At 43.7% G+C, this 19824-nt stretch overlaps 1 protein-coding gene across 7 annotated transcripts in view; it reads right to left on the reverse strand.

The window, feature by feature from the left end:
- DAAM2 (dishevelled associated activator of morphogenesis 2) overlaps positions 1-19824 on the reverse strand; it is a 224822-nt gene that overhangs the window by 13845 nt on the left and 191153 nt on the right. For all 7 annotated transcript variants that reach the window (XM_082214804.1, XM_082214805.1, XM_082214799.1 and 4 more), the window contains 7 exons: positions 17296-17380; positions 15151-15257; positions 14293-14381; positions 13523-13691; positions 13126-13233; positions 11103-11163; positions 4617-4748 (listed from right to left, as the gene is read on the reverse strand). In XM_082214804.1, the coding sequence (XP_082070930.1) occupies positions 4617-4748; positions 11103-11163; positions 13126-13233; positions 13523-13691; positions 14293-14381; positions 15151-15257; positions 17296-17380 (751 nt within the window). The remainder of the gene's footprint in view (positions 1-4616; positions 4749-11102; positions 11164-13125; positions 13234-13522; positions 13692-14292; positions 14382-15150; positions 15258-17295; positions 17381-19824) is intronic.

A 19824-nucleotide genomic window follows, 5' to 3' on the forward strand; every position in this document is an offset into this window, starting at 1 on the left:
CTGAAAAGGAACTTGGTTCAAGAATAGTAGCTGCGCACATGATTGTACGGAGTGACAGATTGATGGGGCATGTTATAGCAATTAGAATTAAGCATCTCTCGTTGAGAACATTATGTTGGCAAAGGTGCATGCAGCCACTTCCAGACATGATTGGCTTTGCTGTGGGGAGACACTTCAATTAGCTTAGCAGAACCAGGAACCTGATTCTCCTTCCCCAGTATGATTAAATCCGGTTTGGGATGAAAATAAACCCTGGATTCTTAATCCTCGGAACACCAGAAACAAATTACACCAAGTGATGGAAAGGATACATGACTGGAAGATACTGACATAGCTAGCACAAATAGACGGAAAGCTCTCATTTGCTGAGCTGGATTAAGCATTATGCGGGGTGACCTGCAGCTCAGGTTCTCAGGCATTGTAAAGCACATGCCATGGGGTATGATATGGGCATTCCCCGCTGTGTTGAGGGACTATTGTTTTGCAGGATCTGTTTCTCTTCACTAGGCTATGTTATGATTCTCCAAAGCTCACAACTCAGAGGTAGTCTTTGGAAGTCAAGAACGCATTATACTGCATAACTACTTTGTTTATTTTAATTGGTTTAATTATGGTGCACACATGGGATTAGTGCATTTCCTACGGCAAACATAGCACGCAGTAAGGAAAGTCTTACTTCTCCTCTCCCAGCTTCAATCTAAGCAGAAATCACCAATACAGACTTTCCCCCTTGTTGTCCTAGACTTGGCCCAAGGTTAGTGTGACCTAACCTTGCTCTTTGGCCCTCCCTTGAATATGCCACAAGCCGGTGCTACTGGTGTTCCTAGAAACAGGACACCTAAAGCCCAAAGCTGGATGGTTTCTGTTCTGATTGGGGCTAGGGAAAGAAAGAGGTAATCCTCCCCTCACTATGCCCCACATTTAACATTATTTATTATTATTCATTTAATTTGCATGCCACCCTTCATCTGTAGATCTCAGCATCAGCATCAGCAACAACAACAAAATCCTCAGAATTCCTCACAACATGTCTCAGAAATTAGGGACACTCTACTGGTGTAAAAATAGAGTGCCCCTAGTTTCTGAAGATAGTTGGAGGGTATATTATTATGGTAGGAAAGGCACCCCCATATACCTGTGCTCCTGTAATAGAATTAATAAAAACAAAAGAAATGTCTACACACTATGAGGTAAGCACAAACCGTAGTCTGGCCCTTTCTCAGAAGAAGAAGAAGAAGAAGAAGAAGAAGAAGAAGAAGAAGAAGAAGAAGCAGCAGCAGCAGCAGCAGCAGCAGCAGCAGCAGCAGCTGTTAGAATCTCAGTAGGTTGGTAAGTTTAAAAGCAGAGAAGTAAAAAAAGGAAAAATTACTTCCCTGGGTGGCAATCAATGCTAATTACAGTCCTGTTATTTGTGGTGCTCCGAAGCCATCACCATCTTGGAACCTCCACCGCATTAATTCACAACAACAACAGCAGCAGCAGCAGCAGCTGTGTCCTCAAGTATGGAAAAGTATTAAATGGCAGGACCCTATCAGGCATGAGGAGCCAAACATCCACACTGTACCGATTAAGATTTCGGCTGTGATTAAAAGAGAGTCTGTTTTACCAGTGATGTGCTTGGAAGAGAAAGGCCTTAGGCCACGGGTTGACCCCAAGGCTCTTAGAATCTGAACATATAAACACAGAAAGCTGTGATATACCAATTCATACAATTAGTCCGTCTGTCTCAGCACTGTCTACACTGGCAGTGGCTCTCAATGGTTTCCGGCAGCAATCTCTCTCTGTCCTGCCTAGAGAGGCCAAGAATTGAACCTGGGATCTTCTGCATGCAAAACAGATGCTCCACCACTGAGCTCCTGCCCTGGCTAAGGAGATTTCTGTATGATGGATAAGGTGCCCTTTCCCTAATAAATAACCCTAGAAACTGAGCTTGGTTAACATCCCCACTTAACACCAGGCCTTTTCAGGGAAATGTGAATTTTGGCTAACTTTCCTTCATTCTTCCCTTTTGCTTGCTCATTATATATTTTATTCCCTCAGGCCACTGGGTCCAGACAGAAATAGAAGCAAGAAAACAACCCAGGAACAAAGGTCCTGTTAATGAAGAGAAACCAAACAAAAAATGAAGGGTCTGGGAAGCAAAGTGCTATATGTGAACAGTATCCAAACCAATCCTATATTAACCTGGAGCTCAAAGACAGACAGCTGACAGCTTGAAATAACAGGCTTGTTGCTTTAAGATAAAGGACATTAATTTTGAGGAAAGCCAGATAAAACACTCTGTGTATTTCATTTTTATAACATTTCCATTTCCCATTTTTTAAAATTAAAACCTCCCCCCTTTTGCATTTGTTTTTTGCGCTGCAAGGCAACTCATCTTAGCCATGAAAAACAGACACACTCACGGAGGAGAGAGACAGTTATAATTTTAAAAGGTCAGAGCTGGGCTGTGGCACATTCTGAAACAACATAACGTAGAGAGTGAGGCCCTGTCATGTGTCATGATACAAGATAGCAGGGCTGGATTAAACAGCTGGCTAAACACGCTGCACTTGGAAGGTCAAGCTGGGGCCCAGGCAGCAGCGCCATTACCTGAGAGCACCACCGGGTGGCGCTGCCCTGCAGATCAGAACAGATTGGCTTTCCCCTCATGGCAGAATCTGTCAATTTCAGTCTCTCTCTCTGTTTCTCATTTTTTCAATCTTAAATTTCCATCTCCACATTTCTGCATCAGTTTGTGATGTTTTTTAAAGTCCTCATGAAAATCCAACATTTTAATGCACTTTTTTTTTGCAAGCAATTTCCCCTAATATGTGTATTTTTGCATGTTATTTTCACTAAGAGTTTTATGCATACTTTGCCTAAACATATCCATTTTTGTACACATTACTTGGCTGGCTAACTCCGCCACAAAATTCGGAGCAGTTTGAATTTCAAAAGATAACTGCCGCTTGGTCCACATATCATATCAGGAAGTTCAAGTCTGGTAAGTTCACATTACAATGCGAACTGAACCGAATCCTGCCCTCCCCATCTCTACAATGGCACTAGCAGCCATGTTCCTAATAGTGCACAGTGCACTATTTGAAACAGACTCACTAGCAAACTAAAAGTGAGGTGAATAACAGCTGTACATCAGATGGCACAGGAAAATATTTTCCACAACCCCAACAAAAGCAATGGATGAGAGCACAAGGCTGAAGGGCTCATAAAGTGTCTGGATTAGAGCAGGACTGAGCAGAAGGTAGCCTGGGATCTGCTGGTGGGTCTCTGGGTGATCTGAAGTAGATCAGCAAGGATTTCTTGCTCTCAATTGTTTAAGAAAGGCAACAACCAAACGACCCCGCCCCCCGCAGGAGGGGGGTTTTGTATGGAAGAAGTGTGTAAGCTCAATGCATATCTGTTATTTAAAACAAACTCCTGGGCTCAGAATTCTTTTATTCTTTTGCACCAAACTCCAGTAGGTAGATATCAGGGTTCTAGTACAAAACAGTCAGTCCTACAAGGCTGAGTTAGAGAACAGTGGCTCCCCAAAATATGAATTCCTACATGATGTACCCTACGAAGGAAGGGGCATTTCACATGTTGCAGAGACAATAACTGCCCAAAGCATCCAGGGGGGTGATGTGATAGGATCAACTTATAACAGAAAGCACCAACTTCAGGGGTAATGTGAAGTGGCTGAAAATCAGGAAACCTTGCCACTCAGGCAAGGTTCCACCACAACACCCAAAGGGCCTGTGTTGTCTCAAGCTCCTTACATAAAAGAGAAAAAATGGGCCAAGGTGTAACAGACTTTCTTGGTGCTATTAGCTGCTTTTATCACACTAGCAAAGCAGGACACGTTTGCTATTGTTACACCTTGTTTGCATTATGACTTGTTCTCCTTTAAACATTCTTGTGCCTTTATAACGTTTTCTTATGTTTCTTCCCCACCCTAGATACTGAAGGCTTAGTGCCAACTTCTAGTCAGGAGCCAATAAATTGAAGGTCTACTCTCCTGCTGCTTTACAATTTGCCTCTTGGGACATGATGTACATGCTTTTCTCTGAACACAAATGTTATCAGGTGGAAAAAGAAGTGTCTGTTTTGCTCCAGGTGATACATTGGGAAGCTACTACCAGCCCCAGTTTCCAATATATGCACCCTTGCTAGCTATCACAGTTTTAGTTCTTCAGTGCTTTCCTGTCTTTCCAGAAGTAACCTACGAATGGTACATTTGGGTCTACTGAACTCATCTTGGCAAAGAGGGTCACTGCTAGATATTTGGAAGGGACCTTAGTTCTGATGATGAAAAATTAGTCTATCCAATTGTAACTGGAGGATGTATTTAGATTTGGAAGTTGTAGGTAAGTTGCATTATCACAGCATTTCTGTTTAATAACCTTTGTCTAATCAAACGTGCCATTCAAACAATAATTACAGACCTTTATTAAAGAGCCACCCATTGTCCCATGGAAAAGAAGCAGCCTTCATTTCTGCAGACAAGGTTCCTTTCTCAATGAAAGGCTCTGTGCAACAGCCCATTAAAAATGAAAACAAAGTTACATGCCTCGTATGTGTTTTGGGTTGGAGGACCGTATCAAAGAACAAACATTTAAAAAGCATTTTCCTACCTTATCCTTTGCATCGTTCAGAAGGTCTTCCAGCTCTGAAAAGCTAAAACTGGCTACAGTGATAAAGTCACCCATGACAGGGACAAATCTATCGCCAGCTTCCCGCATACGTCTCTTCTGGTAGTCCAGCTCCTAAGAAAAGAAGAAGATCAGAGCAACTGACTGGTGAAATTATTAAAACAGGTGCAGCCACACTGTTAAGACCAAGCAGCCATGTGTCTGCTGGGCAGCTTTGGAAGCAGCAAGGCTTGAGACATACAAAACAAGGCACTTCTTAAACATCCTGGTGGCAGACCACATAGCAATTCAAATCAAATTTCTACCACTGATTCCTATGTTCACAGGCTGAGACCCTGTGGTGGCTTTCCTGTCCTCCTGGTTCTGGCCCTTAATCTTCAGGAACTGTTCGTTTTGTTTTGTTTTTGAAATCAAGTTTCTAGTCTCTTTATTTACAGAGATATACAGGCAAACATGCAAAAAATATTCTGCCCGAGTGCTCAGCGCCTAGCATATCCAGGGTCCATTAGGGTTGTGGGTTTCAGCCCCATGTTGGGCAAAATTTTCCTGCACTGCAGGCAGTTGTATTAGATGATCCTCATGGTACCTTTCAACTCTATGATTCATTGCCATAGGAGAGTCTGGGAAGGCCTGGCTGTCTCATAGCTGTTTCCTTTATCTGTGTGTTTGTGTGTGTGCGCGCAGTGCTCTCCCATAATCCCTAGCCATTGGCCATAATGCCTGGGGCTGATGGGAGTTGGAGTCCAACAACAACTGTAGGGTACCATCTTGGCTACCAGTGGTACACAGTGAAATCAGAGTAGTGGTGATGGGGGGGGGGGCAAGAGATGGAAGGCCTGGGAATAGACTGAAGCAAAGAGGAATATTAAGCAGACAGGAAACAAAACACTGCAGACAAAGTAAAGCCTAACATAAGACAATATGAGACAGCATAAATTTAACCATTATCAAGGAAAAGATCCTTTCCCCTTCTATTAAATATTGTCATATTGTCTTATCTTTTTTAAAACAACCACAACAGCACATTCCTGAATCACTTGGCAAGCGCTAAGGGTAACACACACAGGGTATTTCCCAGCACATCAAAACAACGAAGTACATTCAGGGTCTAAAGTACCCAACTTTCAGTTTTATTTCACATTGCAACAAAAGTGAAAGACCCTACACCAATGTGACTTGGAAGACATGTTTCTTTCTTAACAAGCTTGTCAGTGCTTTGAATGACCTCAGGAGGTCAGTCAAGGACAGTATCAAGTGCTCCTTACTCTTCCTTTCAAAGCAACTCCATTCACCACAAGGCTTGATAATGGGCAAGGCATAAGCTCTAACCTCTGGGTGTTCTGTTGCCGTTGTGCAACCATTATAGCACGCTGGATTTCCTCCAAACCAAATGAAACTAATCGTTAATCAGATAGTGGTTTATCTTCCACTTTTCTTTTCTTTTCTTTTTTGAGATTGCAGTTCTCAGCATGGGCAGTTTGGTGCTGCCTTGAACTTCCATATTCAGGTTATCTGCCAAATGGACTTATTTGCCTGGAACAGCAGTGAGCGCCTTGAGAACTGGATCTCACAACTGAGCGAGCACAGACTGACTTTTGAACACCTTAAGCTGCTTGAGATTGTGAAATAGGGTGACCTGGGCTCAAACGCCCTTTCGTCATGAAGCTCAATGGCAAGTCTTGGGCCCATCACACACTCTTAGTCTAATCGGCCTCGCAAGGTTGTTGTGAAGATAAGAGGACCAAAGAGAAGTTTCTTGGATTCCCATTAGGACAACTGCAAGTTGTGATAAAATACATGTTCACTGATGTGTTTTAACATGTATTCAAATTTTCATATTTTAAAAAAATTCACAAATTAATACAGAAATGGGATGGAATGGGTGTATGAGTTAACATCAGCAAAACTGACTAGGGCCAGAAATGATGTGATCTGCCCATCCCTAGAGGATGGAGAGAGGTAACCTCCATTTATGTCACCTTCAGTTCCTTGGAATCTGGTGGGATGCAGACGGAAGATATGAAAGACAACTATACAGTACATGGAAATATTATGGGTTTGTTTGTATTTAGAGCTGGGAGCCCCCAAAAACCTTTAATTGTGCTTTGTCAGGTTTAGCTAGCTACCCATGCCACCCCTCTCTTTCTCCAATCTCTTCCTATCAGCATTTAGACTGCAAGATCCTCAGGGCAGGGAATCTTTTCCTTCTGTAAGAAACACGCTGGCTACAATAATGGCTTACTAATACCCCCAGTTTTAACTGAAGCATTATCTTGTGCTGGGATTGTTTGGGGCATTAGATATTCTCTTTAAGATGACACAGAGTTTGGTTTGGGGAAGAGACTCTGGCTCTCCAGGTGTTGCTGAACAACAACTCTCACCGGGAGTTGCAAAATTCAGAAGTGAAAGTTAGGACACTGTGCTCAAAAATCTACACTATCAGAGTTAGTGCAGGTTTAAAAACAAGTACTCGCCGTAATAGCTACAAACACAGTTGGCAACAAGGCAGATGGATGCCCTGGCAGGGCTCACAGAGAATGGAGAGTGTTTATGAATTTGCATTTTGATATACTTTGCATTGCCTGCTTCACTCTGTGAAGTATTTCAGAGCTGGACTCAAGTCTCATTTTTTAAAATGGTGCTGCCAGCCCTGGGAAGTGAAGGATTACAAAGTGCCTCTGTTGAGCAGCTGACTGTGAACCTATTTTTAGCCCTGTGTTTGTAATAAGGGGCTTTGAAGAGCCCTCTCAACTGTCAGAGCCAGGACTGTGGCGAGAACACGCTGGAACGCAGTCAAGAGTTGCACCTTCCCTCCCCCCTCCATCAAGTCCACTCCCAACAAGGGCCTTCCATTGTTGCTATAGTGCTGCATTTTTACATGCCAAAAGTGGGTGGGGGGAGCAGTGAAATGAATGAGCAAGAGGGGAAGGTGCTGGCTGCCAAGGCTAAACAGAGGTGGGAGGGAGGGGGACGGGTGCATGAATGGGAAATAGATGTTGCCCAAGAAAGGGAAGGAGAAGGTACTGCAAGGACACTGGGCAAACAACTCACAAGCCTGAAACCAAACCGAATCTATGGTTTATCACTCAACAGCTGCAACTATCCTGTAATTTCTTGGATGCCTGAAACAGCCAACACAGAGGAGCTCTGGGCACACAGAGCTTTCTTAGCATGCAAGGGGAAATGTGCCTGCTGGAGTGGGGTGGGGCGAGCTTGTCAAGGAACAAAGTCAGAACTTGAGAGTGACCTCCTCAATATTTATCATGCAAACTGGCTCTGCCACAACCGCTGTGAATCCACATGAAACTTGAGATTTGAAAATGCACACTGAACAGTATTTCATTCCATGGAAGCGAGCGCTGAGCAGCATTTCCAATGGCCTGGCTTGCACACCACACTCAGCCAACTGTTGGCTTAATGCACTGAAGCGATGGAACCAAAAAAAAATTTCTTGCCAGAAGCAGGACCCGAGCCAATGGGTTTAAACTACAAGAAAAAGGATGAATACAGTGGAACAAACTGTATCAAGAAGTCCTCCATCGTTAGAGGACTTTAAGCAGAGGCTGGGTGGCCACTTCTCAGGGATGCTGAAATAGTAGGTTTCCTGCATTCACAGGAGGTTGGACCAGGTGACTGACAAGATGCCTTCTAACTCTATCATTCTAGTCCTCGCATCGCATGCTCCAGAAGTTACTACAAGATCATGTTATGTTTGGACTGTAACTAAAAAGGCCAGCTCCAATAGCATTTTATTTAAAAACCCATGAACGTTGTATTTTAAGTCAACTGACAGCGATCTTGAACCTGCAAACTGAGAGAAGTCAAACTGAGAGAAGTCATTTACAGTGTAAACGGGGGCGGGTATTCAGGGGATACTTGGTTCCACCACTCTACTCCCCATAGTCGGGAGTGAGAATGAGAGGGCACCTTAACTCCCTGGCTATCTAGCATATTGAGATACTATTGATGTCACCAGCTATTCATGCAGGAGCAATAATGTTCTCCAGTCCAGGGAGAATGAATGTAAATTTTTGTGTTCGGTCCATACCGAGTGCTGCACTCACACAACTAACACCACTAAGGGTCACTTCACACACTGCAGGATTAGCGGGTATATATCACAGACCCATGCTGAGTACGTTACTACAACTATATCTGTAACATCTGAAGTAGATCCATACATTAAACTTTGGCATTAATATCACACTCTTTCCTCTTCAAAGTACCCGACATAGATGAATCTTCAGTTGAAGAGATTATTCAAAGCACCCCCAGTGTTCGCAAATAATGCACTGTGAAAGCACGTCAAAGTGCAAGTAGATAAATAGGTACCGCTCTGGCGGGAAGGTAAACGACGTTTCCGTGCGCTGCTCTGGTTTGCCAGAAGCAGCTTAGTCATGCTGGTCACATGACCCCAAAGCTGTACACCGGCTCTCTCGGCCAACAAAGCGAGATGAGCATCACAACCCCAGAATCAGCCATGACTGGACCTAATGGTACCTTTTCAATAAGATAAAATGAACTGGATGATAAACTTTACAATGTAATAATTTAGCCTTGCAATGATGTCTGATTCTTGCTGCTTCACGTATTTTTGCTGCAACAGTGATGATGATAAAGAGTCATCCCAAATCACAGGTGGGAGGCAGAAGTAGCATGACTTTATTAAGGCCACACAGAAAAGCCAGTGGACAGCCAAGAGGAGAAAGTAGGTGTTCTTGGCTCTAGGTCCTACATTCAGTTCACCAGACCACAATCCCCTAGAGAAGGCCCAGTATGACTGAGTCTTTCTGTTTTGCAAAAGCCCGTTGGCTCCATTCCTTGTTTGTCCAGTGTGATTCTATTCACAGGGCTTGTAGTAACAGAGCTCTACAGTGATTACCCCCAAGTATATAACATCGAGTAGAAAATGAAAGGACTGAGCCACTCCCTAGAAAGTAGGCAGGCAATTCTCTCTGTGGTTGTTTTGAACAACCAACTACAAGGTGCCTTCCCTGCTCCATTATGGATGCATGATCCACTGAACTAGAAATGTGCTAGGGAAGTGAGGGCAGGAACCACAGCTCACAGGTAAAGCAAATGTTTTGCATCAGAATAGGATGCAAATGATCTCTGCCCAAGACCCTGGATATGACAAGAGTAGTAGACAATACTGAGTTTGATGGACAGAACAAGCCAGGCTGTACCCTGTAGAGCAGGGGGTGGGCAAAAGGGAAAAGAAACAGACAGCCATGTTTGGTGTGAGAGACAATGCTCCACCTGTCCTCTGCTACTTGAAGGATCTTGGGCCCCATTGGTGGCTGCTCTCAGACTCTGGAACTCCCTCCCTGGAGAAACCAGACTAGCTCCCTCCTTGTCCTTCTGCTGGCAGGTGAAGACCTTCCTCTTCCAATAGGTTTTTGAGAACTGACAGCTTTAATGAAAGGTCTGGTGTCATGCTATTTTTATTGTAATTGTTTTCATGTTTTAAGCAGATTTTATATATGTACTGTATATAGCTTTATATTAATGCTTAATTTTTCTTTAAAAAATATTGCTTTTTCTACATTTTTACCTTGAGTACCATTAGGGAAAAGGCAAAGTAAAAAATAAAATATAAAATAAAATAAAATAGTCAACTCTCAGCAGATTGGCCTACAGGGATTCTCAGCAAAGGACATCTCATTCACAGAGCTACAAGTGCCACAGAAAGTTACCAGAGGTTCCTAACTGTAAGATGGTCATGGCAAAAGATCTAGCAATGGACTTCCCTTTAGCATTTTAGTGTGGATGTCTGCTAATATACACATTTTTGCAAAGCCGTTTCCCCTACTCAAGAACATTTTTTTATATTATTTTCACAAGCATGCATTTAAATGCATTTTTATTATATGCATTTTTATTCAATTACTTGGCTGCAGAACTGCACCACAAAATTCTGAGAAGTGTGAATTTTGAAGGATGGCTGAGCTTCAGTTCACGTATTGAAAAAGTGAATCAGGTAGGTTTGCCAAGTACAAATTGACTCAGTGTTTCCCCCCATCCTTGGTTGTATTGCAGCACCGTACAGCTATGTGACCACCAGTCCCATACCTGCTTGCTTCCCTGCCTTTCTCCCTCCTTGGCAGATGTTTTGGCCGCTACTAAATGATTTGATACATAGGCTACACCCCACCCGTTCAGACCTGTCCACAGAGGCCACACCAAACACCTGCTCAGAGACCAAGCCTCTCTGAAAGAAGCAAAAGCAAGTGTTCCAACATTTTTAGGGCATGTCATTTGTCAAACTCCCATTCCCCCAGCTCTCAGTAGCAGATCAAACAAGTTTCTTAAGGGGTACATCTGGCAATATCATCAGCCCAGCCCTACGGGAGACAATTTTAGGGAAACAGGCGGTGCTTGACAAAAGAAGAAAAGCTCGTTCTTCTCTCACCAAAAACACAGTGCCTGAGTTCCCGAGTGAGTATTTGGAAAGCACAAAATACTTACAGCTTCAACAGCTTTCAATCCAGTCTTTATGTTGTTCACTTCCTTCTCCAGCTCCACCAGGCTGCAAGGAGACACAGAGAGACATACAGCAGTTGAAAACAAAAAGAGCAGTGTTACATGGGAATACAGGAACTGGTGAGGCAGTAAAGATCGCTGGTCCATCCAGTCTGGTATCCTGCCTCCGGCCCCAGCCCTACACCAGATGCTTTAGAGGTGGCAAGAAGAGGTCCATTCTGTGTTGCATGAGCTTTTAATAGGAGGGTTCAGACCCCGGGCTGCTTGCACTCACACGCAAGATCCCACACTATTCAGAAGAGAATAAGCCTTTCAACCTCTGGATAAATGAAATGGGGGAGGCAGGCTGAAGTGCCCAACAAATTGACATGGCATGGCCAGCTTTAAATAAAGCAGAGAGCTTCTGCTTCTCTTCTTCCAATAGAGGCCTTTGGGGGACTAATGGACTGGTTATTTGTTTGCTATTGACTAGTTTTTCATTCTGCTTGTGTCAGGCGTCAGAGGATCCAAACCCCCATGGTAGGTTGCCAGGAATGGATAGAACAAGGAAAGTTCTTACCAATGCTATTTATTCAATATTCACAGAGATAGGCTTAGAAATGCAGCCTCTTTTAGTAATGGTGTTGCTCTGAGTGAAACCCCACCCCCTCCGTCTCTCCCACTTCCTCATGAGACATCGCTATGGGTGCTAGAAAGAGCCTTTTGCCTTTGAGGTCTCTGCTCTCCTACTTTCAATGCCAACCAGGTTCTAGAAGGGGGGGGGGTTGGGATGCTTTCTACAGACACTGAGTCATTCAGCTGTCTCTCCCCTGATGCTTCTTCTTCCTCCTCCTCCTCCACCTCCTCTCCCATTTCCCAGCTTTTCTGCTCATCTGCCTCTGAGCTGTAACCTTCCTCAAACCCCTTCTGTAATTCTGAACTGTCTCCTTCTTCTCTGGAAGGGTCAGGCTGGGGAAGCAGTCTCCACCATTTCTCCTCTGCCCAGTCCCTGACATCTTGACTTATGTTCTTATCTCCTCTTTTAGTATGTATCTTTTAACAAATTTAATCATTTTCTGTTCTTAAGTCACCTTGGGCACCTAGTGCAGAAAGGCAGGACAGGAATTCCATTGATTAACTATTACCTGCTTCACTCACAGGCAGGAACCCAGCACCAGAATAATCATCTAAAGAGGATCAGCTTCTTCCACCCCACTGACATTATTATGCCCCCCTCCCAAAAACTGACAGCAGAATACAATGCACACCCACTCTGATGTATGCCAGCATGGTGTAGTGATTAAGAGTGTTAGACTAGGACCTGGGAGACCACAAAGCTCCCAGGGTGACGTTGGGCCAGCCAATGCCTCTCAACCTAAACTACCTCAAGGGTTGTTGTAAGGAGAAAATGGGTAGAGAGGGAGAAGCATGTTCATCACCTTGAAGTCTTTGGAGGAAAGGTGAGATTAAAATGTAATAAAAAGTGAAAATGAAATGAAACTGAGTTTAATGGGACTTATTCCCAGGCAAGAATTGTACATTGTGGCATGAGTAAAATAACCCCTTTTGATTAGTTGAATAAAAAGTGACCATAAAGATCCATGGAAAACTATTAATGTTGAGGGATAACTGTTGGCTTTTCATGCAATAGTATACTGGGCTATAAAAAGTGGCAGAAATGTAGAATTGTAGAATTGGATGGGGCCCCAAGGGTCATGCAGCCTAAATTCCTGCAATGCAGCAATCTCAACACATGGTCTCCCATCCAATTTGAAACCAATCTGGACCCTGCTTAGCTTTGCAAATGTGCTAGCAGATTTATTGCTGCAGCATCATGTGAATCTACAACATCTAGCCACTAATGCTGTACAGATCATGTTCCATTTTTCACTGCAGGTTAACAGCCTATTTTACAACACATTATTATATGTCGCCTCTAGTCAGGTTGCCGAATGAGTAAATGTCAACACAATGATCTAGTACCCATCCTTTGTTGAATTTTTAATGCCAGCCCCAGCCCCAAACTTACTTGACTTTTGCTGCTTCTGGAAGATGCTGTAGTTCAGACTGCATGTCTAGAATATCTAGGTAGTTCTTTTCAAAGATCATAATCAGGTAGTGTAACAGCGTAATGTTCCTAAGAAAAACAGATATGAATGAGGCAAAAAAAACAGGATATCTGGAATAACTGACATGCCATGCAAGATGTCTGGCATGAAGTCAGGCTCACCAGTTCAGGGTTAGAGAAGCATCAGCATTTATGTTTCTTTAATAAAAGCCATGTAAACAAAAAGCAAACATATCTCTTTATAAAAGCAACAAAAAGTATTTCACTTGGACCCACCCATCCAACAGAGAATGTTTAATGAAGAACAACATAAAAATATTTATAAGGAATAAACAAGCAAGTAAGCAAATAAACCTACTTATCTATGCTAGATTTGGTGTCTGCTATTTTATTGAGGCTGGAGACCTTAAAGCCATAGGCGTTTCCTCTTTGGCCCTTGTTCATGTAGTTGCCAAAGGCTAAAACGACTTCCAGGAGCTGCTTCAGCCGCTTACTGCGTGTGAGCTCCTTGGAAGCCAGGAGAAGAGCTGAAAGAGAGAGATAAGAAATTCCCTTAAGTTAACAGAGTGGTGCCATTTCAATCAGCAAATGTGAGGCCATCATCCTTCTTCCAAATCCCAAGTCCCCAGGCAAACAGCCCCTGCCCTAGTCATTTCCCCTCGAGAATCAAAAATGTATAAGAATGTCACTAAAGAGCTTTTCCATTACAGTGAAGAGCATATACAGCAACTTCTGGTTTCCATTCAAAGTGAAAACCAGAAGCTGCAGCAAGTGGAAATTTTTTGGTATTTACTGTCAAGTGAGGCAGAGGTACCCACACATAGTGGGTCTCACATAGGATGGTGGTCTAGCTAATGAAAGAGACAGAGAGGAGCCAGGCAATATAAACTACACTGTCAGAATTGTGACTGGACCTACCACACGGTGGTTGCCTTGCACTGACCGTGACACTACCCAGTGGAAGACAGCCAATGCTATTCCTATTCAGAGTAGACCCATTGAAGTTAATGAACGCCACTAACTTAGGTTCATTCATTTCAACGGGCTTACTCTGAGTACGACTCGGTTGCCTACAGCCCAGCATCTTTTTGCAAGTCCTGCAATGGTCTCTGAAAACTTTCGCTTTACCTTCTACTTTGGGTTTCGCTTCTGCAAGCCTCTCTGGGAACTTCTTCTTAAAGAATAATGCTTGAAGCCGCTGCTGGTAGTGGTCGATCCTAAAGTAGCGAAAGATGTGGGTTATATTTCAAGGGAGCCCCAGAAAACAAAGCCACTATGAGCTCAGTCTGTATTTATACAAAACCTAAAATGACTAGGGTATGGATGAGGAACCTGTGGCCCAACAGATGTTGTTGGATGCCAACTCCCATCAGCCCCAGGCAGCATGGCCAGGGGTCAGAAATTATGGTGGAGGGCCACAAGTTCCCCACCACTGAACTAGAGGATGCTTTAAAGCCTCGGTGGGTGGAATAAATAAGGTGGCTGGCAGAGTTTAAGAAACATCATCTGCCATTTGGCTTTGGGCACTAAGATATTGTATAGTACAGCAGAGTGCTAAGGGCCATCATTAACAGTCATCATTTCACTTGAAATGGAGAAAAGGAAGGAAGGAAGGAGAGAGAGAGAGAGAGAGAGAGAGAGAGAGAGAGAGAGAGAGAATCCAGATGCATAGAAATATATTTATTCAGTCTAACAAGCTTCCAATATTTCCTTCCATCAAGGGCACTCATAGGCAAAACCAACATGAGTCTTTGGCATCAGACTCTGTTGCGAATTGCAACATTTTATGCAGTGCTGGGCCAGCAATATCTTGATAAAGGGATTTATATTAGTGGCTTGTGATCAATTTTAGCTGACAAGTACAACAGCTTGAAAAAGCAAACAGGAGATTCTGAATAACATCCCTGCTCTTATTCCCTCCTCCTGCCATGCCTACAGATACACCACACAGAGAGACAGAGACATTTATATGTAGTATATATACACCTGCTCATTTCATAAAGAAAACGGTCTGCCCGAGCCATGCGGTCAATTTCATGCTTGTGTTCCTCCAGCAGATCAATATCACTCTTCTCTGGGACAAACTTCAGTAGCTGGAACCACAGGTGGGGAGAAAAAGGAGAAAAAAAGACAGCATGAGGGAACTAACCAGGGCAAGGGGAAGACAGCAGGAGAGTGAACTAATAGGGTTGCCCACTGTAAGAAAATGCTGCTTGGAATTCCCCATGTGACTGTAATTTCTAAGCAAGGCAGCTGTGGTCATACAAGTGACCTTTCTGAAACATCTGGTTGGATTCTCTGACTTGGATTCTCCCCTCTGTGACCCTCATTAGAGACTTTCAAATTCCATATAGGATTTCCCATATCTAACAGCTATAGGCAGTGTATGTCTAATAAAGAACTCCTTTAATGGCCAGAGGCACTCCTGAGTGTAAATGAAGGACAATCTGGCCCTAAAAGTGTTGAGCCTACTCATCCTCCAGTAGACACAAAGCTTTGACTATTCCTGCCCCCCCCCACAACTTTTAAAAATGGTTTTGCCCTGGGGAGACAATGAACAATATCAGTGTGCCTGGGCAGATGCTCAATAGAGGCTCCTATTCATGTGTTGAACTTAAAAGCTCATACGTTGACAGATTTTTTACATATCTAGTGGGAGTAATGTTTTGGCCTGGCCAAGCGTGTGTATGTTTGTGTGTGTGCTCCTGCGCATGCGCACACACACACAAGCACAAAAGCTCCCTAGTTACTAAAACAAACAGCCTGCAAGAAACATCAGACAATGGTTCTGCTTTTTATCATTCCCTCCTCTATACTAAGGAGCAGTTTAAATGCCAGCAATCCATATATGTGATAATGGTAGTGCAGGAAGCTATAATAGCCAAAGAACACTGAAAACTGGAATGCAATGTTCTTTGTGGATACTAATGTACAAACCAAGAGCTTTTGGAATATTTATTCATTTAAGAGATTTATATCCCACTCTTTGATCATACTTATAATGCCCAGGTTGGCTCAACAGAAAGTCAAAGGACCTTGAAAAGGGAGATACTAATCTCATTTTAACATGTAAAAGAACTCATAGTGCCTATCTACTCAGAAGTAAGACTTATGGTCTTCAATGGGACTTACTCCCCAGTTAAGTGTATATAGCAGGCATCCGCAACCTGCGGCCCTCCAGATGTTTTGGCCTACAACTCCCATGAACTCTGGCTAACAGGACCAGTGGTCAGGGATGATGGGGATTGTAGTCCAAAACATCTGGAGGGCCGAAGGCTGGAGATGCCTGGTATATAGGATTGCAGATCTGGTGGTTTAAGGGACTAAAACTACCATAGCAAAAATAATGGCACAGATGAGATCCATACCAAAGCATCATCTGCAACTGAAATAAAGTATAGTGGCAATTGGTAAGTTTGTGGCTGAGGTTAAATATCAGATGAGGCCACCACACTGTCATACATTACCCTACACTAGCTCAGCACACCATTTTTAAAAGATACATAGATTACCTCACTCACTCCCAATTCTAAATATTTTTTTCACTAATAATAATAATAATAATAATAATAATAATAATAATAATAATAAATTTTATTTATATCCCGCCCTCCCCAGCCGAAGCCAGGCTCAGGGCGGCTAACAACACTAAAATAGTGCAACATTTTGCAACATCTGTTTTTCTTTCTTTCTTAAGTCTTAGGACCAGCACTGCCCTCCCTCACAATAGTAAATTAATACTGGTTCATCTGAAATTATTATTAGTTTAGTAGACCAACAGCTATGAAGGAACTCTGAAGAAAATTGACATATTAACATGATGTGAGTGTTAGGTTGGAGAGATGATGTTTTTTTACATTTCAAAGCCAAATGCAGTTATTCCAAGAAGTAAAGGCTGCCTTCAAGGCAACCTGTGGTATTCCAGAGGCTGTTGGGAATCAAACTCTTATAAGGCACCATGAAGTATGGACAATGGTCAGGGATAATGGGTGTTGCAGTCCAACAACATCTGGAAGCCACAGGTTGCTGACCCGTGCTCTAGATAATGAGTAGCATGACATGAGTGAAAAGAGGATGAGAAATATTCCCATTAAAATCAACATGTTTAGTAGCCCTTACAAAGCATATTACCTGTTCCAGCATATCTTTAGCAAGATCTTCTTCTTCATCCATTTTCAAGATTGCTTGTCGGATTTCCTCATTGGATAGCTTCAACCTTTAACAACATCAATATTGCCCCATTATTTTTATTAATAATAATATTTTATTATTATTATTGCTTGCATGGCTAATTTGATCAGTCTGAAAGTTCAGCCAATATTCTGTCGTAAAAACTTCCCTTAATCTATAGGAGTGAGCAAAAGTTAAACCTTGCAAACATTTTCCCCCTCCATTCTTGAGTGACTGGCAATGGCTACCATAGGAATTAACTTTTTTAAATTGGTGGTCCACAATTTAACGGAACCACCTTTACCACCGGGGCCTTGTAAAGACCCCAAGATCTCCTGCAATGATTTTGCAAAGTTTTTAGCAGATAAAATCACTCATATTCAGAAGGAGCTAGACACCACCATGGGAGCAGGGCTGGGGCGGGAGAGTGCTAGAGCCCTGTCTGGTCACGTTGCATGGAATCAATTTTAATCCGTTACCCCCGAGGATGTGGACAGGCTGCTTGGACGCGTGAAACCAACCACCTGTCTCCTTGATCCTTGCCCATCTTGGCTAATAAAAGCAAGCCGGGAAGGGCTGGGCGATGGGTTCTGTGGGGTGGTGAATGCTTCCCTCTGTGAGGGAACATTCCCAGACCCGCTGAAAGAGGCGGTCATTAAACCGCTTCTTAAAAAACCATCTTTAGACCCGGCCAGTATGGCCAACTATCGCCCAGTCTCAAATCTTCCATTCTTGGGCAAGGAGATTGAGCGTGTGGTTGCTGAACAACTCCAGGCACGCCTGGAGGATGCGGACCATTTGGATCCCTTCCAATCAGGGTTCAGGCCTCATCATGGGACTGAAACTGCCTTGGTCGCACTGGTTGATGATCTCCGGCGAGCTAGGGACAAAGGTGAGAGTTGTTTCCTAGTTCTGCTGGATCTCTCAGCGGCCTTTGATACCACTGACCATAACATCCTTCTGGACCGTCTAGAGGGTCTGAGAGCTGGGGGCACTGTTATACAGTGGTTTCGCTCCTTCCTCCTGGGCCGTGTTCAGAAAGTGGTGGTGGGGGATGAGTGTTCAGACCCTTGGGCCCTCACTTGTGGGGTGCCTCAGGGTTCCGTCCTCTCCCCCATGCTTTTTAACATCTATATGAAGCCGCTGGGAGAGATCATCAGGGGGTTTGGACTGGGTGTCCATCAATATGCAGATGATACCCAGCTCTACCTCTCTTTCAAATCAGAACCAGTGAAGGCGGTGAAGGTCCTGTGTGAGTGCCTGGAGGCGGTTGGAGGATGGATGGCGGCTAATGGATTGAAGTTGAATCCTGACAAGACAGAAGTACTGTTTTTGGGGGACAGGAAACGGGCTGGTGTGGAGGACTCACTGGTCCTGAATAGGGTAACTGTGCCCCTGAAGGACCAGGTGCACAGCCTGGGAGTCATTTTGGACTCACAGCTGTCCATGGAGGCGCAGGTCAATTCTGTATCCAGGGCAGCTGTCTACCAACTCCACCTGGTACGCAGGCTGAGACCCTACCTGCCCGCGGACTGTCTCGCCAGAGTGGTGCATGCTCTAGTTATCTCCTGCTTGGACTACTGCAATGCGCTCTACGTGGGGCTACCTTTGAAGGTGACTCGGAAACTACAACTAATCCAGAATGCAGCAGCCAGACTGGTGACTGGGGGCGGCCACCGAGACCACATAACACCGGTCTTGAAATACCTACATTGGCTCCCAGTACGTTTCCGAGCACAATTCAAAGTGCTGGTGTTAAAGCCCTAAACAGCCTCGGCCCAGTATACCTGAAGGAGCGTCTCCACCCCCATCGTTCTGCCCGGACGCTGAGGTCCAGCGCCGAGGGCCTTCTGGCGGTTCCCTCATTGCGAGAAGCCAAGTTACAGGGAACCAGGCAGAGGGCCTTTTTGGTAGTGGCACCCGCCCTGTGGAACGCCCTCCCATCAGATGTCAAAACGATAAATAACTACCTGACATTCAGAAGACATCTTAAGGCAGCCCTGCTCAGGGAATTCTTTAATGTATGATATTTTAGTGTTTTTTTGTTTCTATGGAAGCCGCCCAGAGTGGCTGGGGAAACCCAGCCAGATGGGCGGTGTACAAATAATAAATTATTATTAAATTATTATAACTTTAAGCAATCACAATATATTGGGGGGGGGCTATTCACACAGGGCCAACTTCCCAATGGAGTTGGTGAAAGAACCTCCATGCATAAGGAAAACATCAGTGGAGATACACATGACGGGAGCCTTCAAAGTCTAATTTATAGTACCTTGCAGAAAAATAAAAAAAGAAACACTGAAAAATTCCACACTTTTTGTTGCCTTCATAGTCTTGGAATAGTGAATAAACAAATGTCAATGCTTCCCAGACAGGAAACAGTACTAAGCCTGAGATATTTAACACATTTTAACACTGCCCAATATAATCAGCAGCTAGTAATTAAAACATGGAAGGTTATGTTAAAAATAAAAACCTTTAAAATTT

Source organism: Podarcis vaucheri (assembly GCF_965113315.1).
Source record: "Podarcis vaucheri genome assembly, chromosome: 3".
NCBI classification, from domain to species: Eukaryota; Metazoa; Chordata; class Lepidosauria; order Squamata; family Lacertidae; genus Podarcis; species Podarcis vaucheri.